Source organism: Panthera pardus, unplaced genomic scaffold (genome assembly GCF_024362965.1).
Source record: "Panthera pardus isolate Hobbes unplaced genomic scaffold, ASM2436296v1 HiC_scaffold_12, whole genome shotgun sequence".
Taxonomy (NCBI): domain Eukaryota; kingdom Metazoa; phylum Chordata; class Mammalia; order Carnivora; family Felidae; genus Panthera; species Panthera pardus.
Genome location: NW_026526677.1, coordinates 85,662,158 through 85,680,934, shown reverse-complemented (window position 1 = coordinate 85,680,934; position 18,777 = coordinate 85,662,158). Strand labels below are relative to the sequence as shown.

General features: G+C 42.9%; 1 protein-coding gene across 12 annotated transcripts in view; it reads right to left on the bottom strand.

The window, feature by feature from the left end:
• The window catches only part of OPCML (opioid binding protein/cell adhesion molecule like), a 1,065,414-nt gene that overhangs the window by 501,791 nt on the left and 544,846 nt on the right, over positions 1–18,777 (bottom strand). For 7 of the 12 annotated variants that reach the window (XM_053900245.1, XM_053900248.1, XM_053900246.1 and 4 more), the window contains exon 1: positions 2,290–2,959. In XM_053900245.1, the coding sequence (XP_053756220.1) occupies positions 2,290–2,456 (167 nt within the window). In that variant the 5' untranslated portion in view covers positions 2,457–2,959. The other 5 variants (XM_053900247.1, XM_053900249.1, XM_019421450.2 and 2 more) reach the window with 2 other exon arrangements.

Below are 18,777 nucleotides of genomic sequence, written 5' to 3'. Positions count from 1 at the left end.
CTTCAGGAGATTTGTATGTTGTTTTAAGAAACATTCTGACAGGAGTGAAATCAAAACCTTAAAAAATCAGAAATTAATAAAAATTAAATGATGAAGACAAAAAAGGGAGAAGAGAACACATTATAGGCAAAAGCATGTAATTTGGAGTCACCTGATAAAAATGAAGATTAAAGTAATAAGAGAGAAGAACACAAGAGGCAAAAGGAAGAGAATATAAAGAGATTACAATGTGGACAATGTGCTGAATCTCTATTTCAGAGCAAATTATACAGAGAAGGAGAGGCAAAATCAACACAAGCCGTATTTACTTTTTAAAAACTAAAGCATGCAATCAGGTAACAGATAACAGTTATACTCGCACATGTAAGGTTTTTTTTTTTTTTTTTTTCCTCCACAAAGCACAAAAAGCAACTATTCAGCTTTTCCCGTTTTTATTCCCATTCCCATTACGGAGCCCAGCTGCTGAACATTTGAATTGAAGATCAGGAAACCAGGCCAGCAGCTAATAAAAAAAAAATAAAAAAAAAAAAAAAAGGTAGAGCAAAGCTGGCCCTCTGCTGGTGGAATAGTCCTACTGCATCCCAGAAAGCAGAAAGCTGGAGTTTTTTTAAGTTTCTGCGTTAACTTTCAGGGGCAGGAAAGGGACAGAAGATTTGGAAGATTCAGTAAGAAGGCCTTATTTGGTGCTATGCCTCTTTGCTCCCAATACTAGATTAGAAGATAAAGACAGGTGGGTGGCAGCATCGACATCCCCTCACATCTGCTAACATTTACCAACATTTCCATGGTTAATGCGTGTTGTAGCCCACGTACCATTCTTATCTTTGAGTCGACAGGTGTGTTGCAAATGTGTATCCCACAAGTTAATTCTTAGGGATTCGGCTCCTGAAACTTCTTGGGACACTGAATCAGACATTGCACTCTAGTCTGGGACAGGCTGAGGAGTGCCCACATGGCTTGAAGGGTTTCCCCTCCTGCTGTTAGGGAGGGGAGTCTTTCCCTAGCCTCCCTTTTTCTCTCTTCTTCCAGGGCCCCCAGGGCACCAGGAGACAGGACTGCAAAGCCTGTTCTCTTCCTCAAAAGAAGATGCAGCTAAGAATCTCCCAAAGTGGCAAGAATCCAACCTTAACCTGGAGTTGAGGGAAGAATAGCCAGTGTCCCAAGAGGTCTCTTCTTTCTTTACCCAGGGAGCAGCTTGTCCAGAAACAGAAAGAGTTCAACCAGGAAAGCCAAAGGAACAAGAAGGAAGCCCCATCCCCAGTTGTTCCTTGGAGAAGCCAGACTTCTCAGCTGCAGAATCTGGGACAGCATGTTTTATTTTCACCATAACCATCAAAGTCATAGACAGGGCAAACACATTCAGCCTGTGTACACTGTGAGCCAGAGTTAAGCTGGGACGTCCCTGAATCTGTCTCCCAGGACCAGAACTGCCTCATTAAAGGGATAAAAGATGATATCTGCTGAGCTGGTGGAAAGTGGTGGCTGCATTTTTATTAAAGTCTCTGCTGCAGCGGGCCCAGTCCCCAAAGGTTCATATTCCAAGAATCTCCACCCCTCTGCCTGGAGCATGTAAGTGATTCTCTGTAACTCATTAAGGTAAAACAAAAAGCTTTCTATTGTGCTTTTCGCACAGGAGTGATGTCGTTGCATAAAAGCTACACGTTTCTGCTCCTTGGCCATAGCCTGCAAAGATAAAACTGCCCTCATAATTTATAATAGGGGTCCCAGGAGCACCACACACGGTTGACATGGATGGATGCATCTTGAGCAGACTCATAAAGGGCCATGGCCCAGCACTGGCAATTCCAGAGCCTGACATTTTGGTATCTCTCTGGTAGGAGCAAGCCATCCCATCCGGAAAACTATCTTGCTTTGTCACATACCTTCTGGTCTGTGAGAGAGCCACCAAAGCTCTCAGTGATCTTAGACTAACCCCCACTACTGCAATTGGCAGGGCTCTCACGTTCTCACCTTGGTGCCAGGGCAAAAGTGAATCTAGCCATGTCATTGCCCCATAGATACATGGAGTCCCAAGAACCGACCTCACTGTCCTGGATCCCATCCTGGACCAGAAAAGCCAGAACAAATGACAAACGTGTCCAGGAAAATAGGTGTTGGCAGGCACAGTCTTCAAGTGGGCAACTCTTGGGGCTGCAGAAAGGCCCTTCACACGCCCAATTCCCCACCCAAACCTATGCTCCCTCTCTCTCTTTCTCCCTGTCTGGCTGGCCCCTACCCACATCCTCACATCCAAGGGGCTCAGTCCCCCGCTGAAGTACATCTCCCTACCTGAGGGTGGCGCTCTCCCCCTGCCGGACCGTCACGTTGTCCATAGCTTTGGGGAAGGTGGCATCTCCGCTGCGCACGGGCACTCCTGTGGGTACAAGGAACAGCAGCCTGAGAGACACGACCACGAGGCACTTCCAGGGCAGGAACAGGTACCCACAGACCCCCATCCTCGACAGCCACAACTTCCCAGAACTCCAGCAGAGGCACGGTCCTTGTCCCCCGCCCCGCACACCAGCGGGTCTCAGGCGGTGGTGTGGGGAGACGGAAAGGGGATGGAGCAAGCCAGAAGCAGAGAGGGGGAAGGAGGAGAAACGAGTCCAGGCTCTCCGGAGTCTAATGATTCTTCCTCAAATCCTGCCTCAGCTTTCCAGCCTAGCAGAACCAGATGCCCCCTCCTGCATCCAAAAAGAGCTTTCTTGACGCTCCCCTGGGGAAGAGGGAGGCAGCCGGGAAGGGAGAGGAAGAAGGAAGGTGCAGGGATGAAGGTCACAGATTGCTCTTTCTCTGCCTCTCTCTTCAAGATGCTACTTTAAGATTCAGTTGGGCACGTTCTGCAGAGGTCTGGCATCAAAAGTTTATAACCCAAAGAAGCAAGGCAAGTGTCTCTGACATAAAAGAGATGTCCTAAAAGCTGCCGCTTCAAGGAGAGGAGAAAATGTTTTATTAGCTCACACACATGTATAGATGTATTTATAGACCAGCCCGAGTCTCGAATCTGGAACCCAAAGGCGGCAAAAAGTTCCAGCGCGGGGACCGGCGGCCGTCTCAGCCCGAGGATCCGTCGGTGCCGTGGGCGTCCTCCACCGCAGCCGGGGCGGCGACTGGTGGCCAGCCCGGCCCGCGTCGCCAGCCCGCGGAGCGCCGCCCGGCGCAGGCTCCCGGCGCACGGGGAGCTGGCGGACGGCGCCCCCGCCTCCTCCGGGGACGTGGCACGGGACGCGGGGACGCGCGGGCGCCACGCTCAGAGGCCGCCCCCGGCCTCCGCGCCGCCTTCCTCCCGGGAGCAGTCCAGAAGCGCGCGGGCCCCGACCGCCTGGGTTGTCATGGCAGCAGCTCCATCACTGACCGCCACTTTCTCCTGGGCCGGCGCCGAGCGAGCGGGCGGACTGCGCGCTCATGCCGGCGGGTGGGCGCGAGGCGCGGGGCTCGGGGCGCGGGCGCCCACCTTAACCCCTGCCGCGCCCACACGGGCTGTATCGCGGAGCGGCGGGAGGCAGGTGCAGCAGCTGGCTTCCCTCTCCCCTGACACCCAAGCTAGCCGAGAGGATGCCGCGCCCCTCTCGGTGGCTTCTCCTGCAAGGGGCGGAGTGGGGGGGGGGGGGCAGGGGAGGGGAGTGAGGGAAGAGAGAGTTCAGTAGCGGGGGGGCAGGGGGGAGCAGCAAATGAAAAATTGATGCTCGCACCTTCCCTCCCCGTGCTCAAGCAGAAGTTGGCAGACCCTGCCCTGGAGAACTGAACATCATTTCCTAGGAGGTAGCTAAACTGGTGTGTGCGTGTTCGCCACTGTCGCTGTTTGCCACCCCGCCAAGCTGCATACAGTACTATGGCAGAGCTCCCCGAAGCTTTTGTAAAAAGATGAAGTACACTCTCTGCTCAGATGACCCACCTCTGAGCTACGCCTGGCTCCAGACTCTGTCTCCCAAACTGGCAATTCTGAATTTCTTCTTACTGTACAACATACAGAATGGTCCACAACCTACTCCATGCGTATTATTCAAGTATTTTATTGTAAAAAAAAAAAAAAAAAAAAAAAAGTAAGAGATAGGAAAAACACATGGAGATCCTAAAAAGTATTAGAGTTGATTTTCAGAAACTCTATGGCTTTATGCTCTCAACATGAATTGGCCCCATAATGCTATTGGGAGGGGACTTGGTGGATAGGCTATCCTAAATGCCAACTTATCAGTTTCTTTGGGGCTTAGATTAATTTAGTTCAGTTCTAAACCAGAGTGCTCAGGCTTTCTTTGGGCCTCTCCTGTCACTTTTCTTGTCGCTCCTGGCAGAAGCCACTTCATACCTGACAGAAGCATAGCCTATACTCTATATAATAATTTAATGGTTGCTATGTGCATTTTCTTTATTCTTTCTCACATCTTTTTGTTAAATTAAGCAGGGCTCTGAACAATGGAATTTAATTCAAAAATAAGCTTTAAAGTCTTGTTCATTACTTTAGCTGTTTAAGGATACAAAGACATCATACCTGCTCTTGGTTATGAGGGACTGAACACAAATAAATACTGCCCTATCCTCCCTTGTAAAATGGGAGCCCACATACATTCTTAGGCTTAAAGTTTTTAATGAGAGCATTACACCTCAGGAAAAAAGAATATGTATCACCAGTGTTGCTATGTATGCTTTATATCTTTTAATATAGTAAAAAACACATACCGTCTCCTTTCCAGAGAGGAGATATTAATGAAGGCAGGAGTTAGGCAGGACACTCATCCTGATTTCTTGGGCTACAACGTTGGGAGGAGAAAAGATGCCCAGAAGAGAGGCTCAGGCCTCAAAAAGCAGCCAAACTACTTACTCTGGAACCACCTGCCAGTTTTAATGGCATACATCTTTCCTTAAGATTTGAGTGTACCTGGGTTTTCTGTATACACATTATATGAAATCCTCTAAACTCTGAGATGCTCTTATCCGTTATCACCAGACTGTAAAGCCTTTTTTCAGTGCTTTAACCTGAGTAAAGCTGAGAACATAAGACTGTGCTTATGATTTTCTTCAATTACATACTTTGTATCTCGAACCCTGGGGGATGGTGGCATGGGGTTGGGTCAGCACTTGCCACTTGGTTGTAGTGGGCTCAGATGGCATTTCCTACTAATGCACCTGTAGGTCTGGTCCTAGTGATTCTCAGGAAATGCAAATGGGGCTGTTGCTAAATGCTAACTTAATCTATGAAGGATTGTTTGAAGTGGGAAAAGTTGTTGGGGAACAAGTCCAGCTGGGAAAAGAACAGAAGGGACAAGAAAAGAAGAGCAGCAGAGATAAGTTGAAGCAAGACATTATATATTCTTTTTTTTTATTTTTTTTTATTAAAAAATATTTTAATGTTTATTTATTTCGAGAGAGAGAGAGAGAGAGAGACTGAGTGTGAGTAGGGGAGGGGCAGAGAGAGGGAGACACAGAATCCTAAGCAGGCTCCAGGCTCTGAGCTGTCAGCACAGAGTCTAACAGGAGGCTCAGATCCACAAACTGTGAGATCATGACATTAGCTGAAGTCGGCCACGCCCACTGAGCTACTCAGGTGCCCCATATATATTCTTAATAATATGTAATAAATATTTCTTTTAAGGAAGGGATAAGTATCTGTGTTTTGCTGGGCTGGCTTTCCCCAACTATGGGTATCTGGAGTTCTAGAGAACAGGGCTTATTGTGTTTGCTCTCTTCTGTAAGCTGGCTTCCCAACTTCAATATTTGTGGGTGAATAAATGGCTGAATTCAAGAGCTAGTGAATCAGAGAAATGACTGCAGTGACCTAATCCTTATGTTAATCTTTGCCAGTCTGCAGTTTTGTAGGGGAGACTTCACTCATGTGTAAGGCATTGCTAGGGGCCTGTATTCCAATTATAGAGTAGGAAGCCCAACCAATTTGGAATGGGAAAGAAAACAGAGGTGAGGTTCACAATGAACAAGCACTACAGTGGTTTATATTGGGGGTTCTCTAGGAAATGTTTGCTTGAGTACCATGATGGGGAGACTCCCAATTAAACCCCTCTTGGATATATATCCACATACATGAAGACAAATTGTATGAGGACAGATTAAGAGTACTAAGAGTGTTTGTTCTGAATTTGGACTGTCTCTTTGAATACTGATTCCTCAAGCCTCCAGCTGTGTGACTGGTACCTATTAATACCTATCTTATGGGGGTGGGGATGTCTTGAAATTTCCCCAAGATTTTGTTTTGAGATCTAGTATGCTGATAGACATGGAGACAGCTTCCTTGAAAGAATTTATTTATTTCTTATCATTCCCAAGGAGAGGACGTGCAGAGCCACGAACGAAAGCACTAGGGTGGGTCAAGAAGAGAAAAGTCAAGAGAAGAGAAAGCAAAAGCCCAGAGCCTCAGCTGCAGTCTCCATGAGAAGGAGTGGGTGAGGCAGGGTTGGTGAGTTTGAGCAAGCTTAGGATCAGATTGTTCGAGTAATTTTGGCAGACTCTGGGCTACAATGGTGGTATCTAGTGTTCCTGAGGTGAGTTAGGGCAGAGGAAATATATTGGTGTGTAACAGTTGAATAAAAAAAAGGTGGTTTGGGGTATGGGCTCATACTTGATTGGTTTGCCTATAAAAGACATGCTGAAGGCAAGTTGCTTGCTTCTAGGAATTAGCTAACCCTAGAAAGGGCAGTTTATCCAGTATTAGCAAGCCTCCCAGATGTCAAGGCATCATAAAATACAGAAAATACTAAAAACATGATTAATACAAGGTGACAATTAATGAGACAATATGGGTAGCACATCACGAAAGAACTCAGCACTTTGGATGCATTTCGTAACCATAAATTATGATTATACAATATAACTACCACTTTCCTGTGATAACAACTTGTGACATGTAGAAAGACATGAGTGAAAGATTATAAATGTCCCATGTCCAAACTAGAGATTTGATTCAGATCTACAGACATCTTGATATTCATGGTGATTTACAATAGAAAAGACAGAGGTAGATCCAATGCAGTGCAGTCACTTCGGAAAACTTAAAGCAGAGAGGTGACATGAAATGAATGATAGTTTTGAAATGTGGTTGTCATGTAGAGAATGGTTTGCAAGGGTACAGAATGGAAGCAGGGAGATTTTCAAGATTAGAACAGGAAGGAAATAATGATGGTAGCAATGATGACGGAAAAAATGGAAATGTGGGGCACCTGGGTGGCTCAGTCAGTTAAGCATCTGACTTAAGCTCAGGTCATGATCTCACAGCTCGTGAGTTTGAGCCCCACATTAGGTTCTGTGCTGACAGCTGAGAGCCTGGATCCTGCTTTAGATTCTGTATCTCCCTGTCTTTCTGCCCACCCTCAGCTCATGTTCTCTCAATCTCTCTCTCTCTCTCTTTCTCTCTCTCTCTCTCTCTCTCTCTCTCTCAAAAATAAACATTAAAAAATTTTAAAAAATAATAAAAATGAAAATGTAAGGAGAGTATATCTTGGATGAACAGCATTTAGGACTTTCTGAGAGTTTGGGTTTTGGGATTGAGAAAGAAACAGGGTTTGAGGATGACTTCTAAGTTTTGGTTGGTAACTGGATATTGGGTGGTACAATTTCCTGTGAAGGGGATGTTTCCAGAAGGAATAGATTTTGAGAATCAGGAGTTGAAAGAGTGAATAGAAAGCTCCTTGAGACCGTCAGATGGAGATATGAGGTCGACAGTGGGAGAAAAGAGTCTGAAGCTTACTATACAGGACTGAGGACAACACTAGCATCTCATAGGAAACCTGCTTCCAAGCTTACTATTTTAAAAGATGTGGTAAAATTCTTTTGGGGGGGCATGTTATCCATGGAACCCTTATCCCAGATCTAGGAACCCCTCTGCCTTTGTTTGTACATTAGAAACAGCCCCCCTTATCTTAAGCTTCAGAATCTAAGCAATCCCATGGATTTCAATTTGTCTCTTAGTTTATTTCCTCTCCTCAGCTACATTTGAACTCTTGAGAGTAGATTTTAAGATTGACTCAGAATGAGGCCATGAAGTTATCAGTCCATTTTTGAAAACATGCTGCTAACTTCCCCTTAATAAGAGTCAAATGGCCCAAATTTAAGTCATGTGTCTACCATGATCTAGGTCAATTGAAAGAAAGCCTCTGTTTTAAAGTGTAGTAAGACTAGAACAGGGACACTGGAGTCTGTCTGAATCCTACCTCTAAATACATACTTCTGTGTGACTTTTTATAATTTTCTTAACTTTGCTAATCCTCAGTTTCCCATCTATAAGTAGAGACAATGATAATATTGAGTACATACAGTATTTGTGAGTGTTAAAATGAAATACTGCATGTAATGTCATCAGCATCCTGTCTGGCACTCAGTAAGCACTCAATATAAATGTTAGTTCTTATTACCTATACAAAGTGCCTAATTCTCCCCATGCACAAGTTTCTTCCCTGAAGTGGTTATGTGGACAGATAAGCTGTAGGGTGCAGAACAGGCAAATTCCCACTTGTTTGAAGGTCGTGTGTGTGTGTGTGTGTGTGTGTGTGTGTGTGTGTAATATGGGAAACAGGATAGGTATTTCTATGATTTCAAAGAAGAGCCAGTTTAGAATTAGAAGTCACCAAAAGATCACTTACAGATCAAAAGTGGTTATTAATAAGGTTTTATTTTACCGTGGAGAAGCTGCCTAGGAAAGGATGACTTTGGGGGAATTCTGGATCCAACAGAAATATCTGAATTTGCCTAATGAAATTTGTATCCAGTTGTAAAAGCAATTTCAAACTGTGTGTTATTCATAAATAAAGAAAACTTACAGCTTGTGTTTATCTGAGAAAAAATTGTACCCAGCTGCTCTGTGTGTGCATTAGGAATAAACATAAAGTAAGAAGCCCATGCATGATGCTTATTTATATTACAGAAACCTACCTAAATCAGTAAGGACCCAGTGGGGTGGAACGATCAAGGAGGCTTTGTAACTTAGCCTATAGAAGGTGGCTCTCTCAAGGTCCTCAGGACCTGGAGGTGTAGTAAACTAGAAATGTTTGCTAGTGATCAGAGAGGTAAGAACTGACTGGGCCTTCAGTTTCTAGGGTCAAGGAAGTTCCAAGAAATAGAAACAGATGCCAGAACACAATACTATGAATGAGACACAAGTAGTGAACTCTGTAAAACCTAAAGCAGTTTCCATATAATAGCTACCTATGTGATCATTGCTAGGTGGGAATGGGGAACTTCACTTCCAGTTGTCTCTTTGAACTTCTGCAAATGAAGCAAATATAAGTCAAACGGTTTTCCTGGTCAGCTGCTGACTTGAGGCCAGACTTTAGGTCACTTGAATCTTAATCTGTTCTTCTTTCATCATAGACCATTTCACATCCTTTCTAATACAGGGCTCATCTGCTTGAGCTGGTAAAAAGAACCAATATTGGGCATGAATTAAAATTCATGCTTCACATCCCAGCTCTGCCAATTATGAGCTCTGTGATCTTGGGCATATTACTTGTCTCCACTGTGATTTTATCTTTTCATCTGTAAACAGGGTTAATAAGAGCTTCTTCAAAGGGTTGCTGTGAGAATTAAGACAGATGATACACGTGAAAGCTCCTATTATAGTGCCCGGCCTGATGGCAGCTATCAGTGACAGTGAGCATTCAAGTCCCCTTCTCTATGCCAAAATTATTAAAACTGACCAAACCAAACCAAACCAAAACAAGTAAGACAACAAAAATAGCCCAAGGAATGAACAAAAACAGCAGCAAAAAACTAAAATAAACAAAGCCAACAGGAAAACATAAGGCACACAATATTTGCATTGTAAAAATATATAGGTGAGGTGTTCCCCAACACATAGAGAGTGATCTAAAGATAGCTGTAGAATCCGGTCTATGTATCATCCTCCTTATCTTACTCTCTTTTTTTTAAAATGTATGTGTGTGTTTGTGTGTGTGTGTGGCATATGTGCACATGCATTTAATTATCTTTCTCCATTAGAAACGCAAGGTCCGTGAGAGCAGGATATCTGTCTTGTCATCCCTGATTCCTCTACTGTGGACTAGAGCTTGGGACAGAGTAAATATCAAATATTTGCTGCATGAGAGAACTGATGTCCACTATACATAATCTGTAGAAAGTCAGTGAGGTGGACAGCAGAGGGTCCAACCCCATCCCCACCAGGGACTCTCTTTGCTATGCTCTCATTTCTTCCCTGGCCCCCAAACTCGCCAAGGGTGGGACATCGCAAAGCATCAACCACATTAAAGTACCTCCTTCTAGAAAAAATGGAAACTCCTTTAAAGGGACCAATTTCCAAAGCCTCATTACTTAATAGTAATGAGTTCTAGAAATCAAATAACATATAATTCTAGAAATCAAATAACAAAAAACATTATAGTGAGAACTACAAACCATAAAATGAATTTTTAAAAGCTCAATAGGAGTTATTACAGTCTTTCTCCTCCCAGGTCTCACTCATGCTTCCACTGTAATGGGTGGGAAATGGATCATTCCACTCAGGGAACCAAGGTGTGAAGGAGAGAGGGATCAATCTGTCTGGCTTTAAATCTGGACCTGCCACGGAGAAGCTGGGGCCTTGGGCAATGGGCCAGAGTTCTCTGGGGCCAAGTTTCCTCAATGGTTATTTGGGCAACATTAACATTATTTTCTTTCTTTGAAGAATTGAACAAGTTTTACATGAAATACCTAGCAGAGGTCTGGACACATTGTAAGTATCAATAAGCAGGATGCTACTTCACCTGGGCTAAAACGAAACTGCTCTCTCTTGTTCTTAGAGAGGAACTAGAACTTGTGCATTTATATTATCACAATCTTATCACATTGGCCAATTTGTTTTATATTGTTTATTTTGTTGACCAGTTCATTCAATCATTCATTGTTGTGGTTTTGGTTTTGGGGGTTCTTTGACCAATATTAATTGAATATCTGGGCACTTTACTGGGCCTGGGGATACTAACAATATGATATATTACCTACCCCCAGGGAGTTTATAGCCTAGTAAGGCAAATAAATCAGATTTTGAAGTACAATATAAGATTTAAAGTAACAGTATGCAAGGATGCCTCAGTATCTCAGAGTTGGACCATCTAAACTGGATTTGGGGTGTCAGAAAGCTGATCAAAGGAAGTGAGCCCTAAATTCACTCCTATAGGCTGAAGTTTTAGGGTTCAGGCTGCCACTTGGCTTCTGATGTTGGCAGCAGAGCAGATAATGTTACCAATCAGAGAAACAGCAAGAGGAGTTGATACTGAGTGGAGGGTGACCAATGATAAATGCCGAATGGAAACTGCCAGTGAAATATCCAAGTAAAGATTTCTGTTGGCATGAGGATATTTAGGTTCTGAGCTTGAGAAAGAGACAATGTTTACAGTTACAGATTTTGGAATCACCTCTGTAAAAGTGGGAGCTGAAGCCCTGGGTAAGAATAAAGTCAGTCAACAAGGGCAGTGGAGTTAGAAGGAATATAGCATTAGTGTGGATTCTGGGCAATGCAAACATTTAAGGAGTGAGCAGAAGAACCCATGAAGGAGTCTGATGAGTAACTAAAAAACAGAAGGAAAATCAGGGATTGATAGCTGCATAGAAATCAAGGCGGAGGCTAATCAGGAAGAAGGGATTGTTTAACAGTGTCAGATGCTAGAGAATTCAGGTTAGCGAAGGATGGACAATCAGGCTTTTGGTCCTGCACAGTGGAAGATGCTGGAGACATTGGCACAAGCAGTTTCTCTGGCAGGGTTGTGGAAGTTAGGTGCTGAACTTAGGTGGGATGGAATACGAGTAGTGCAGAAAGCAGATGTGGCCAGGCTTTCAAGATCACCTCTGAGTGAATGAAAAGAAAAAAAAAAAAAAAGTGCAGCTCTAACTAGACAGAGATATGGGTCTGGAAGGGATTAGTGCTGTGTTTTGTTTTATTTCACTTCAGCATGAGAGACTTGAATATTGATATGTAGTGTCTGAAGTCAGAGTTCCCTGGAGGTGCCATAGACCCGCCTGTGCTAATCACAGCATCTTGTAACATGGCTAATGATTAATAAATGTGTTAGGATTAATTGTTTCAGTTTAGAAGTTCCATGTCTGGACCCACTCAGGGACAGACCAACCAACCAACCAGCATTCATTTTATTTTTTATTATATTTTTATTTGGAGAGAGGGAGCAGGAACAAGAGAGAGAGAGAGAGAGAGAGAGAGAGAGAGAGAGAGAGAGAGAGAGAGAGAATGTTAAACAGGCTCCATGCTCAGTGCAGAGCCCAATGCTGGGCTCAGTTCCACAACCCTGGGAGCAAGACCTGAACTGAAATCAATAGTCGGGTACTCAACCAACTGAGCCACCCGGGTTCCCCAACTGCCCAACCAACCAACACTTAAAAACTGACAGTGGATTTCCTCATCATTATAATCATCATCATCATCATCATCATCATCATCATCACACCAGAATATATACCTCACAATTTCATATAATTATTTTAACACCTGTATTAGGAAGGTATTATTTGGTTAAAAAACTGATACATAGAGAAGAAAGATTACTCCTAGTGATTTCTAGAAACTCTAAGTAGAAAATGCTAAATCTTTTCCTGCCCCCCCCCCATGGTTCCCTGGCCTGTCACCAGTGCCCATAACAATATTGTTGGGATATAGCAGATTTTCAATAAATATTTATTTAATAAATAATAAAGAATAGTCATGTGTCTCCAGCCCTTACTCTGAAATCTCACAGGTATCATAGCTATTCAAGAGTCACACACCAAATAATACATAGTTGAATATATTTATCCTCATTTAGACATTGGATGTGATTTTACTGATAGCAGTTTAGCTTGAGGTGAAGAAAAAGAATTAGAATTATATGCTCTGTGCCCATATATGACTGATGCTGGACCATACTATTATTTATATTGTGAGAAGCTCTTCATGGGAGGAAAAGAGTTGCTGTATGACATGGTTAACAAGTTAGGTGGATGGGCTTCAGATATGAATATCCTAATTAATAAAACATAACCATATTAATCAGAAGCATAGCTTGTGATTTACATAATCACTGTGATATATGGTCACTTAGCATAATGAGTAAGCCTCTCATAAAGTATTATGACATCACAGAGTGCAGACTTTATTCACTTACTTGTATGAGTTCTCAGGCTCTCGGGTGTGCACTTGTGGTATAGTGACATTTTAAAATGTATTTTTATTGTGATTTTTGGCCAAAAAAGGCTGTGGTGCATTGGCCGAAATAGTCTCTAAAATTCTGTTGGGCTGTAAGCATCATCACCACCGCCTCAGAAATATCTAGGATTTGTCTACAAACCACCTCTTTTTTATCACCAGGAATGCTCCCCCACCCACCTCTTAACTTAGCACCAAAATTTTGCTGACTGTAATCCTGAAAATTCTGTCTCATCTCATCCCAGTTGTTCTAGCTCCTAGCTCCGGGTTACCTCACTAGATGAATTCAGTGTCACAAATACTGAGACATGGTGGGGGGGAAGACAACCAACAACAACAACAAAAAACCTCCCTGGATCATGGGGCTGTAAATTGCCTGTGGTGGCAAGAAGTCTTTCCCTTCCTGAGAAGGGAGAGGACAAAATCAGTGTTTGACTTTCCCTCCTCCAGGGGTCAAGAAGTCTTCGGAAAGATAAAGGGAAAGGAAGTGGCAAAACAAAAGCAGAAGACAAGGAAAGAAAGGAGAATTACAGGGGAGAGAGAGGACAGGTCCAGGCATCTTGTATGAGTCAGAGTTCTCCAGAGAAACAGACACAGTAGAATTTTGCATATATGTTACTTCTCCCTCTCTCTGTCCTTCTGTGTGTGTGTGTGTGTGTGTGTGTGTGTGTGTTAAGGATTAATTTATGTGATTATGGAAGCTGACAAGTCCAAAGTGTGTGGGGTAGGCCAGTAGGCTTGAGACCCAGGGAAGAGTTAATGTTACAGTTCAAATCTGAAGGCTGTCTCCTAGTAGAATTCCCTGTTTCTCAAGGGAGGTCAGTTTTCTTCTATTAAGGTATTCAACTAATTGGATGAAGTCCACGCATATTATGGAGGGTGATCTTCTTTCCTCAAAATCTACTGACTTAAATGTTAGTCTCATCTAAAAAATACCTTCAAGGAAACATCTAGAATAATGTTTGACTCTATATCTGGATACTGTGGCCTAACCAAGTTGACACATAAAATTAACCATTACACATCTCAATTGCCCTTTGAAGCAGCCCTACTGAAAGGATTAAAATGTGCTTTCTCTCAGGGACGTCATAGAAAAGGAAGGGGAGGAAAAGTGACCTCTACCCCTCCCCAGATAGTTTTACTTTGGGCAAGCTAATGCCTGACTTCTTTCTCAAAAAATAAAGCCCAATTAGAGTTTAAGGAATTCCAATCACAAGACACTTGAAAAGAGTTCATATGTTGGTGTGAGTGGATTTTATGGAAAGTGCAAATTGTTGTTCCCTTTCATAAGTGGAAGGAAAAGGCCATAAGGCAGAGTGGTAGAGAAACAAGGACTCTGAAGCCACAGAGAAAGAGGAAGAAAATGGAGCAGAGAGAGGTGAAAAATAACTTTGTAAAAAGCATAATTGTGCATGTGGCCTGGACGTATCTGCATCTACTTTGGGAAAAACTCAGAATCTGCATACATTGAGACTATATGCAGGCACAGGTACAGAAGTGCTACCTGAATCTGGGGAGGTGGAGAGGAAATTAAGAGAAGATACTTCAAGGCAAACTCTTTTAATAGAGGGAAAAAATGAACGCAGTCTTTTCTTATATCACACGTAGTAATCTCAATTGTTCCTTCAATGAAACTGGGTGATTGCCTGTATATGATCCAGAATGGAACATGATCCAACAGACTTACTGTTATGTGGCAAAACTCCAACCATCAATTAAGGAATGGAAATAGGGAAGCATGTGTCCATTTTGGCTCTAAAACAGAGTTTAAACACACAGCTTCGACCTCTTGACTTGTATCAGAAAGACTAAACTACTAGGTATAAAACACTAGAGAGAAAATTTAGAATCTACTACTCTTATTGCTGTTATTAATGATAGGAATGATGATGATGAGATAATGATACTTATTGAATACATACAACATACCAGATTCTAAGATAAATGGCATGTAACAGAATTACATCAGCTAGCCAACAATCCTAATTTGACAGGTTGAAAACCTGAGGCTCAGAGTGGGTGATCTGTACAGACCCGAGTGTCAGGAGATAAGAGCTCCTCTAAAGCCCCAGTCCTTCCTCCTTACCATGCCTGAGCCACAAGTTTGATGCTTTTAGCCTCTTAAGAGTCCCCTTATCAAGAAATCAGGAATCCCATGAGTGCAAAAAGCACAATTGTGAGGGAAGGTGGGAGGCTGGAACAAGGCCAGGAACAGGAGTGCTGATGGAGGATGGTGGAGGTTAAGAGGGGAACACAAGACAAAAGGCAAAGCGGGATCCCTGTAAAAGCACAGGCTGCTTCAGCTGAGGGTAAAGCAAGACCGTGAAATAAAGCTGTGTCTTCTGCTCTCTTTTCCACTGTTTCCCTCCCCCTCTCCATCTGTCTAGCTTCCCTTTTCTCTCTTCCACTGTCTCTACTCCCTTTGCAAATCTTCATCTGCTAATTTCCATCCAACACGTTTATGAATTAATTCCAACACTTTTCTCTTTCTGTCAAGATATCCTTGCTTTCTAACCTCCCCCATTGCTTCGACAACGTGTGCATTTTATTCCACAGGCTGTTATTCAGACAGCTCCCAGACGTAGTTATTTGTTCTGACATCTTTATGTATGCAATAAGCCCATGTCACTGCAGGTCTGCAGAGAAGAGAGACCAGGTCTACAGCTGGACAACCTTGTAACTGTGGCCAGGCTGGGTGAGAGTGAGGTTGAGGACACAGGGGAGGGTCCAGAAGAGAAGCATCAGGGGACTCACATAATAATCGTGTGCTGCCTGCTACAGGCAACCAAACTCCCAGATTCCAGAATAGGGCATTGGCAACTTTCTTCTGCAGGTGGCAAGGGTTTGTCAGAAATGAATTCTCATTGTTCTCATCTTAATTAACTCAGAGTAATGGTGATGGAATGGGGCCTTAAAACTAGTTTTCTTGGAAATGAATAAACTGGAACACACAGAAACAGTACACCAAGTTATATCCCAGCATCTTTTTGGCTCTGAAATACCTATGTTTCTCAGTGCATTGAAATGTTGAAGTATAGATTCAGATATTCGCATCTTATATCAATCAAGAATAAATGCATTTTAAGGATAAGCAACACAAAGAAATAAGTAGATCCAAACAGCAGAAGAAATAAACAAATAGTGTATAAAGTTCCAGGCATGGTAGTTTCTATACACATTTTTGATAGATAGACTGATTGATTGGTGGACTGGTAGTTTCTATATACATTTTTGATAGATAGACTGATTGATTGGTGGACTGGTGGATGTATTTAATGTAGAAGAGCCAAGAGAATGCTATTTGTAGACTTGGCAAGGGGACAAAGCCAGTGCAAAGCACACTGATATAAGATGTAAGTAACTCCATCCATTGCATAAATATATCCAAAGAATGGTAGATGCAAGTACACAGAGAGCTGGTGGGAAGGAACTGAGCAGATCAATTTCAGACTTTGGAGAAGTCAGTCCAGCATTCCTGCCTGTGGTTTCCTCAACTGTAAAATAAGCTATTGAACTAGATCATTTGCAAATCCACTTTCAGATGTAATAGCCTATATATCCATGACCATCACTGGACCACTGGATCCTTCCACAATAATGTTCACATTTGCATCTCTCTCTGCTTTAGCCCATCATGCCTCTTCTATCCAAAACCCCTCCTCTGCCAACGAAATTCCAAAGCTCATCTTTAAGACCCAGCTCAAATATTACCTTGTCTGGGCATTTCCCCAGTTCCTAGGCATGAGTAACTCATTCCTCTTCTGTACCTCCTCAGAATTTTATCCTTCTTTACTATAATCTTACAATACATTTGACATAGTTGAGTACAGGACACTTTCTCTTTGCTAATTTAGTGAGAATCATGTCTGTCTCTATTCTCAGCACCAAACCCAATGCTTATCAAAAAGAAGGTGTTCAGTAAAGCTTTGCTAAATGAATGAATGTGCCATTTTTCTGCAGGACATCCATTTTCATAGCGGCATTGACTTTTAACTGGATGTATAAGAGCACAGCACAATGGAGTGCCAAGGAGGCTTCTTGATGAATCATCTCATCATAGGAAAGCAAAGCACAGAAACTAGCCCAATTATCATACCCCACCCTGCCTGGGCTCTTCCTGACTGTACACACTTCCCTGTCATGGTGAAGACAGCATCTAACAGACAAAGGAGAGTGTGCCTGGGAACTCACGTTTCCTTGCAATTAGCAAGCTCCCACATGGTAAACAGTCTAATTTTGCTCGTACATCAGCAGTTTGCCTAATCAGTGATTTCCACTCAGAGCTTGAGGAAAAGATTTGAAGTCTAGACCATAGTGTGAGATAATGGAAAATTGTGGTCCAAAGGAAAACCCTGTCTGTTATCCTTATACTTGTCATAGAACAGGGCACCAAATTAAGGACATGGTCCTTTATTTCTTTATAGTTACTCCTTCAGTATGCAAATCCATCTTTAAAACTACTGTTTTAGCTAAGACCACTGTTGCACTGTTCCAACTTGAAAGACAGTCCACCTTTCAGGAAAGGCCCTGACAAAGATTGGGGGAAACATCATTTGGATCCATTCACAAGCAGACACTTAACTGCATTCGATTTTTCAGTCTTTGCCTTATTTTATACAACGTGTACTTTAAAACAGGGGTTCTCCACCAACGTAGCTTTTGGCTTCAGCAACTTTGACCTCAAAAACATTATCTTCCCATTAGTCATACTTCCCTAGGTGGGTGAGAAACAAACACAGAGACTGGTTTATCTGTTGGAACAACAGCGCTGCTTGACAGAGCACATAGGTATCCATAAATGTGGACCTACAGCGCTGACATCTGATACTGCCCCAGCACCTCGAGACATGGAAACTGACATGACATTATCCACCCCACATTTAAGTCCTCAAGGGCATGATAGAGCAGCTTCAGGTTGGGAAATAGACATTTAAGAAATCACTGTATCATAGAATTTTGGATTGGGGATGGGACTTAGACATTAGCTTAGCTTTGTTAAACTGAAGTTAATGCTGGAAACTCCTATATACAATGCCTGGCTGGTGGTCACCAGGTTTCATTTGGGTATTTCTATGGTCACGCACCACAGATGGTCTTACAATACTGACAGGCAGCACTTGCTGTTAGAATGTTCTTCCTATTTCCTTTTGTTCTACTATTCTGACCTAGAAGAAGGGAAATGTGAGGCAACAAGGATGCTGAGGTCTAGGTTGTCCATAAATATTAGTTTTTTTCCTATCACCATTACAATATTATTACTGGTTACTACATGGTGGCTGTGGTGGTTTTATCATTATTATGTCTATTTTACATTTGAATATTGTCTCTGTCCTAGCTACACATTAGAGGTAGGCCCTCGAGGTTTCAAGGGGGCCTTGAACTGTGTCTGGAATCTCCCTCCACTGGCCCCCAACTTCACACACTTGGAATTGAGTTTAGTTTTTTGTGCATTGGATATTGGCTCGGAATTGCAGAATCAAGCCTGTGCCCACCCTGCAAACAGCAGTTGTGTGCATGAGGGAGGCCTCAAGGCTGGCAGATAAACCTTCTGTGCTGAGCCCAGAGGGCAAGACATACACATGGATGTGAGAAAAAAAGGTTCAGTCCAGGAAATGCCCAGCACAGGGAAGCAAATGATGGATAAAACT